The 8,367-nt window shown below is 43.0% G+C and overlaps 1 protein-coding gene across 1 annotated transcript; it reads left to right on the top strand.

Annotated features, from left to right (window-relative positions):
* Positions 1–466: 466 nt before the first annotated feature.
* Positions 467–1,553, top strand: LOC120519867 (zona pellucida sperm-binding protein 4-like). Its single transcript, XM_039742637.1, has 5 exons — positions 467–536; positions 611–758; positions 911–986; positions 1,187–1,309; positions 1,406–1,553. The coding sequence occupies exons 2-5, from the start codon at positions 711–713 to the stop codon at positions 1,525–1,527; spliced, it is 369 nt and encodes a 122-aa protein (XP_039598571.1). The 5' UTR covers positions 467–536; positions 611–710; the 3' UTR covers positions 1,528–1,553.
* Positions 1,554–8,367: the final 6,814 nt, after the last annotated feature.

The raw sequence follows: 8,367 nt of genomic DNA on the forward strand, positions 1-8,367 counted from the left end.
TCTGAACCTGCTTCCTCTGACCCTAAATGTGCTCTACCAGCTATCATGTGGTGTTTCTCTCCTCAGGTTATTCTTCCAGTGCACCTACTCGGGAAGCCAGGATGTGCAAGTGGAGGCTGAGGTGTATACTGTGGGGCCACCTCTTCCAGTAGTAGAGCAAGGGGCCATTTGACCTGGAATTGGTCATTGCAACAGGTACTGCAGTGGGTGGGAGGGGTCCCAGAGTTTGATTTGCTGATCCTTCCCAGGAAGGTTCTTAACGCCTGGTGGATTTTGAGCTCAGAGGATCCTTGTCGAGTTGTATCTCTAGTAACAAATGCCCCGTCCTTTCCATGTCCAGATTCCTCCTATGGCTCCTACTATGTGGATGCTGACTACCCTGTGACCAAAACTCAGAGGGATCCTGTGGCAGTGGAAGTGCACATCATGAACAGTGACAGGACCCTAACCCTAACCTGTGTGGCTCTTGGGGACTGCTGGGTCACCCCAGGACCTTCTGCTTCCAGCCAGCCCCAGTGGAGCCTTCTGGTGAATGGGTAGGTGCCCACTTTGTGATGGTGTATAGGAGAAGTTAGCTGTTCAGTGCTAACTGGTGGTTTGCTTTGTCCAGATGCCCAAACACAGGGGACAATTATTTGACCAACTTGGTGACTGTGGACAGCACATCTGGCATAGCCTACCCAAGTCATTACAAGAGATTTGTGTTTGAGATGTTTGCTTTCGTGGATCCAGTTACTCAGCAAGCCTTGGCTGAAAAGGTGAGCTTTGTGACAAAGGGTATCCCTTCTCTTCTGCATTGTGGTTTCTGTAGTGGGCTTTAATTTGTAATTGGGTGTAGCAATTCAATGTATGCGATGGCAAAGTTTCTCTGCTGTTTGGGCTACTAGAGATGTTTTGGTTTCCTCTGTAGATCTTCATCTACTGTGTTGCTGCTGCCTGTTATCCCTCTGCCGCAGACCCCTGTACTCGGAGCTGCCCTGCACGAAGTGAGTAGCCTATAGCAGTTGGGTTTGGATGTGGTGTCTGTAGATCATGGCACCAGTGTTACTAATGCTGTGCCTTGTAGTTGAAGCTATACACGGAGTGGTATGGAAACATTTTGCCCCATTTCCACTGGGTGGAAAATCTGGTTGCTTTGCAAGGGGGCTCGGTGTGTGTAAAACTGAAACAACCCCTTTGTTTTCAGGATCTGGCAGAGCTGCAGACAAGTTGGCACAAATTGCTTCATCCAGGAAGAATGTGCTCCTTCACAGTGGTCCTGTGGTCTTTGGGGCTGACCAGGTGACAACCTCCAGGTTGGAGCAGGAAGGTAACCATCTTGATACTCCAACTCGAGTTTTTTGGTTGTGGGTTTGGCTGTATGGCTGGGAGAGTAAATTAAATATTTTTTGTCTTCCTCCCTCAGCCTCTCTTCCCACTGGATTCCTGGTGCTGGGAGCTGCAGCTGCCATGTTGATGGTGGTCCTGGTTTTGGCTGTAGTAGCTCTGAGGAGGTTGAACAGGCACAATGTGAATCTGAAATTTTAATAAAGGCTCTTCATGAATGGTTGGAATCTAGTCTTGTGTAATTTTTAAAATTGAGTTAAACTTGTGGGTCTGGTGTCCAAGTTCCATTTTTTTTGCTTCTGAAATGGGAAAGATGGGAGGTGATAAAGAAGGCAAGCTATGAATGATGAAACAAAAAGGGTCCTAACTGCAGATCACCACCCAAGTCCTCTCATGGAGTGTTTTAAATGGATTGTCTGACCAGTGTCCTTGTGCAGGACTGACTTCTCAGTGGTTCTCAACCACTATGGGGGCACAGAGTAACAAAGGGGGCATGAAGATGTTTTGGTTAATAGATTGGATTTTCACAAGTTAACTGAACTACATTTTTGATACTAGAAAAATAGTTGGATGTCAATGAAAATTTAAGTAGGTACAATATGCATAATCGGAACAAATTATCAGTGGGATATATATATATATATAAAAAAAAAAAAAATAAGGAGCGTTAACTCGGGTCACAAATACTTAAAGGTTGAGAAATGCTGCCTAATTTTTACAACTCTGGGATGTGTCTGAGCTACCCTCTATCATGAATGGCTTGTTTGTATTAGATGGAGACTGAGTGGAGATTCATCTACCTTCCAAAGATCCTTAAGTTTCTGAACTGGGCACTTTTTATTTTTTTTTTATATATTCCTAATATTGCTGATGTCACACATTGGCTAAGCAAATGCACCAGTGTGGCTTATTTCAAGGTTGGCATGGCTTGATTGGCTCAATGATCAGGGTCCGGCTCTTTTTTCTCTATTCCCTCACTAGGCCCTATCCTCCAGTGCTATTGTGCAAAAATGTACCTGGAAGTCATTTATGAATGACTGACATACCATCTGTTAAACGTCTGTTCTAATACAACCAGCAGGAAAGTATGGAGGACTATTTCGGACAAAATTAAATAAATGTGCAAATAAGTACTGTGAAATGTGAGCATAAATGTATCATGAAATGAAGCCTTCATAAATGCATCATGAAATGAGAGCATAAATGTCAATGTTTTTCGTTGCTTATTTATTTCATTTTGTCCGTAACATTCTCCAAACCGTCATGAAATACAACTTGAAATAAAACTGTCACTTTCACTCATCAAAGTTTAGAGGGTGGGCTCTAACACGCCCTCTAGTTACCGATCAGTGAATCGATAGCACAAGATTTTGAAAAATGTGAACTGGAGTGACCCTACTCTTGTTCTGACACTAGGGGACTGCTGGGTCACCCCAGGACCTTCTGCTTCCAGCCAGCCCCAGTGGAGCCTTCTGGTGAATGGGTAGGTGAACACCCCAGCCCCATTGTGCGGTTGAGGAGATTTTGGCTGTTTAGTGCTAAATGGGGAGGTCTGCTTGTCCCAGGTGTCCAAACACAGGAGACAACTATTTGACCAGCTTGTTGACTGTGGACAGCACATCTGGAGTGACCTACCCTAGTCAATACAAGAGATTTGTGTTTGAGATGTTTGATTTTGTGGATCCTGTAGCACAGCAATCCTTGGCTGAAAAGGTAAGTTTTCTGCCCAAATGGGAGTCGTATTAAGCTATACTGGAAAACTTACGGTCTTTGAAATGTTTGGGTTTCAATTGGGAGTTTTGATAGTCCAAGCTGTTCAATGGTAAGGAGGTTTACCATATATTTGGCCTAGTAAAGTGTTTTCCCTCTGTGTAGATCTTCATCTACTGTGTTGCTGCTGCCTGCTATCCTTCTGCAGCTAAACCCCTGTACTGAGCTGTCCTGCAAGAAGTGAGTAGTCTGTGGAGGTTTGGCTGTAGATCTCCTAGTAGAATGTGGCTTTACTCTTTTCAAATGTGGTGTCCTGTCAATAACTGATGTATGGATTCTCTCCAGACAAGGTGCATAATATCCTTTCGGGGGTTCGGTGTGTGCGTTTGACTAACACTTATTTTCTAATCCCCCTGTTTTCAGGATCTGGCAGAGCTGCTGAAAAGTTGGTACAATTTGCTTCATCCAGGAAGAATGTGCTCTGTCACAGTGGTCCTGTCCTCTTACAGGTTGACCAGGTGCAAACCTCTAAGCTGGAGGATGAAGGTAATCCTTTTGACTTCCAGTATTAGTCAGCCAGCACTTTTTTTTTTTTTTTGGTTAATGCTGATTGGAGAGTAAATGTCCTTTTGTCCTCCCACAGCCCTTCTTACCTCTGGATACCTGGTGTTGGGAGCTGCAGCTGCCATGATGGTGGTCCTGGTTTTGGGTGTAGTTGCTGTGAGGAGGGTCAACTGGCAAAATCTGAAGTCTTAATAAAATTTTATGGCTGCCTGACTTGTGTCTGGTTTTTTGGACAAACGAGATCAGCGCCCAACAGAGGGCAGGTGTTTAGGAGGGAGTTGCCCCCTCTTCACTACTTCAGCCTTTTATCATGCCCGATCCTTTAGTGGCTGGTACAGCTCTTTGAGCTCCAATGGTGCTTGCCTTGTATTCACTGGTGTTGGCTGCTGGTCAAAATGGGAGACCTTGACTCACATAACTAAGGGTTAGCTTTCACAAACTAAGCTTTTATTACAAGAGACAACTGTGGTACTAATGTAGGGTTTTGTTTTTTTTTTTTCCTACGTTTCAACTTGGATCTTCACTTCCTGTGTTTTGGTCTACCGTGTGGTTTGGATTTCTGTAACATGCGGCTTTTATTTATTTTTTTAAATACCTTCTGTTTGTCCATAATACAAAAGCCTGATTTCCCTCCCAGGGGATATGGGGTTTATTTGTAGCCAGAAACACTTGGTGAAGGACCACAATGCCTCCCTCATGTATTGACTCATTTAGGCTGGGTTTATGATTTTTTTCGGGGAGCAACACTTGCTCCAGCAGACGCTACTTCTATGCAAGCATTGTGCTACCTATACTTGTATGCATATTTTACTAAAATCTGGATGTTTCCAGCAGTTGGCAGTGCAAGAATTCATCATGGAGAGGAAGTTGGGCTTAACTGTGAAGTTAATGAAACATACATTAAATTGTGAGGACAACTTGACACTCTCTGATAGGATGCGAATTTATATTCGGCAAGCCAGGGTATTCCCATTCCCGCTAGCACTGGGCACATCCGTGGCCAAAACAATCCCAGGGTGGGGCATCCGCTCATCTTAAGGAAGACAAGCACTCGCATACGCTGGTATCATTTTAGTGTCCCCAGTCCTTGGCCTTTAGGAAGGGAACTGGAACGCACTGTGGAAACCCACCAGGGAAAACCTGACAACTGCAGGGAGAGAACATGGGACGTGACTCTGTGTGACTGCAGCTCTCCCCTATGGGATGTAAGGAGTATTCATTATTTTAAATGAAGTTAATTTTAACATAGGTACTTTAATGCATTTCTGCATGAAAGTGAGATATATAAATAAAAGGATACTAAATGTGCAAAGAGCTGGAATATCAAACCTGTTATGCGTGGTGACTTGCTGCTCTCAGGTCGAAGGAAGCCCTCGAAGTAGGTAGCGATTAACTGGGTCGGTTTTTAAAATATTGACTAGGGTTTGCTTTAATGGTAAAGTAAGCTAAGAGGTTAAAGTGGACATTGCGAGCAGGCCTGGTTCTAGAGTCAATCGTGCAATTTAATTGTAGCCACCTCTCGCCCTATAATACCTTCAAAAGTTTTCATAGTGTTCAGAGTTTAAACGAATGATGTGCTTTCTACTTGAGCTGCCACCATCCTCGTGCTGTGACTTGCCCGTTTTTCTTTGAAACAAGTCACCGGCGTTAGACAAGAAAAGACGAGCCCGAGTTTTAAGGGCGGCCGCCTTCGTGCATGCGCACTTTGCACGACCGGCAGACCCGGGCTTGATTTCGAGATCAAAGCCGATATTTCCACTTTAATCACAAAATACCCTCTTGCGCCATATATATATATATATATATATATATATATATATATATATATATATATATTTTTTTTTTTTTTCTCTTCTTCAAATACTCTGCCGTACCTTCTGATAAGGTGAAACAACGACTGCACAGAAGAGGGTGAGAACTTTTAAATGTATCATGCCATTACGTTGGGGACCATACGACGCTTGAATATGAAAGTACCACAAAAACATTTGTATGTCGACAATTTGCTTCACCACACAGAGCCAATCATCAAACCTATCAGCAGGCACATCGATCCTCCAAGCGGCTTTCTGTCACATGTAGAGAGGAAAGACACTGACGTCACGTTACTTTTATTACGGTGCGCCTCCCGACTTTTAGCTTGGACTGCAACTCGTAGTTAATTTCTGAGGACTTGCCAAAGGAATGCGTGGCAGCCATGATGCGCGTGCTCGTTTTGAGCGTGACGTATAAACGTAAAGTTCAAACAAACAGAAATGTGCTTTATTAAACGTGAAAACATCCCATTAAGTGTGCTTCCAAGCAGGCGTTTTCTTTCTTTTAAAAGTACACATCCTTGTTGAATGGACACACTGACTCAACAGCAGCAGATGGCGGTAGGCGTGCCGGTTAAGTTAAATACACAAACGCTCCAGGATTTTCCATTTTAGCTAAGGAATGATGGGGGTTGTGTTACTGATAAAGCCCCGGGTTGTCCAAACTTGAAAGCCTCCTCACTTATCCTCCCCTCTCCCACTACCCTCGTTATGGACACAACATAACTCAATAATAACTCGGGTGCAGGCATTTAAGTAGGAAATAAAAATCCAAAACTTTACTTCGCGTCAATTTAAAGTTCATTTTTTGTTCAATACAAAGTTGGTGCCCAAATTTAAAGAGCAGGTGCGACACTGGATTTTCAGAGGTGCTGATACGTGATTCCAGTACAAATTAAGCTCACGTGTTTAAAAATTCACATGCAGTAGATATGAGCATCCGCTCTCTGGGAATACGTTTATTATTGAGACTGCAGCTTAATACTTGGGTTCCAAAACGGGACAAGCATTTGCCAAACATGGGATTCATTAATTGAGACCCTATGAACAGTACACAGGGGCGGCCCCTGGCTGTATGTTTATCAAACAGGCGGCACATTGGCACGTTAAAAGGTTACCTGAGATGACTACACTTGTCTCTTCTCATTTCCTTGTCTGGTTGCTTACACGGCTGTAATGCTTTGTCCCTGTCGGCTGGTGTGTTTGGCTGCAGCTAATGTTTATTGATGGCCTCAGTTACTCTCTCTCTCTCTCATATTCATATATAAAAATCCGTCTGTCTGTCCACTTTTCACGAGAGATCTACGTAACGTTTCTTTTCCTATAATTTCCTTGAACATTCCGGTTAATTTGGCGACTTCTCTCATCGCACTAAGTATATAGTTCACTAGCAGGAGCGACTTATGTATGCGAGTCTGAGACAGAGGCTGCACACCGAGGGGAGGGGCAAGTGGGCGGAGCCCTCCTCACTCACACGCCAGTCTCCGTTCGTGTCGCTCTACCTCTCGCAACGTGTTGGACTGTTTCTTGTCTTCGCTTAGCTAGCGATACCTGTTTGTTTATTGACGTTTAGTTTGTCCTGTTTCACTACTACGTGGGTGTGAGCCACAGGGGAACGGCTTAGTTTTAAATAAAGTCTCAGGAATAAACCTCACACATCAAGGTGGCACTGCACTGCGGGAGGTTTATCACTCGATTGGACAAGCTGGGTCATTTGGTGAAGTGGCGACCCATTAGAGACACATCCGCGATTATATAGTTTAAGACACACTACAAGCGGAAGAGGCCGGCGGCATCACGCATGCGTTCTAGTTCTCCTGTGACACTCCTTGGTGCTCGTGAATCAATTCCCATGTCAAGTTTCTAATTTGGAGAAATCGGAAAAATTGTGTCGTTTGGAAGCTAAATTTAGATCAGTGTTTCCCATTCACGGTCATGTGGCCCCCCTGTCCCAACAGCTTCTGCTTTCTATTGGACTCCTGGGCTAATTAAGTGAACTATTATTTCCCAAGATCTGTGTTTAGGGAACAATATAGAAATTAGAAAACTGTTTGGTAAAACTATATATATATATATATATATATATATATATATATATATATATATATATATATATATATATATATATATATATCCCACTGAGACACGTTGAAGCGACGTCTTTTCTACGTCATTTTGCACGTACCATTTTGGTCTCTCTGAAGGTGCGAGATAGTGACGCCAGATGACGTCTTTTTTTCGACGTCTTCCGGGCGTCAGCATTGACGTCCCAGGACCTCAGATAAGGGCTAATTCTAGTCGAAATGAGGTCGATGTGAGGTCCGTCAAATGTGGACGTTTGGATTAGAATTACCATAGCATGTTATGCTAATTCTAATAAAAATGTTATCTCGACATAAAAATTTAAAACATATTTAAACTGTTTTTACAGGTCTACTGTTTCTATTCTCTATACACTGTAGTTCCATTTCAGAAGGTGGCATACTGTAGTTCCAGAAGGTGGAGGTTCTGTTTACTGTACCAGTTTATTTTCCTGTAACAGCTTCATTTGACTCAGCCAGTTAGAACTGGAAATGCTTTACACTTTTGTATGCATTTCCAGTCATCATATTCTTATTTAAATAAGAAAAAATCATCGTTCACTAAATCACACATTTCTTTCCATTTTTATTAATTCCATCCACCATATTGAATACAAAAAATTAAAAAGTTAATCAGTCATGATCGATGAGAGTTGAGAGATGAGTGTGTCCACTCGACCTCCACATCTTTGTGGTAAATGCTCTGAAGACACACATCCTTATAAAGCCCTTTGTGGCTGCCGGGTCAAATTTCATGACTCCATCTGCACGAGTAGAAAAGAGTAGTGTTTAGAATTATGAAGGTAATCTGCAGTCATACACCAAGTCCCCATATTTGAAAGCAAAACTTGGTTGCCTATGCAAATTTAAAA

The sequence above is a fragment of the Polypterus senegalus genome, unplaced genomic scaffold (genome assembly GCF_016835505.1).
Source record: "Polypterus senegalus isolate Bchr_013 unplaced genomic scaffold, ASM1683550v1 scaffold_9796, whole genome shotgun sequence".
NCBI lineage: Eukaryota > Metazoa > Chordata > Cladistia > Polypteriformes > Polypteridae > Polypterus > Polypterus senegalus.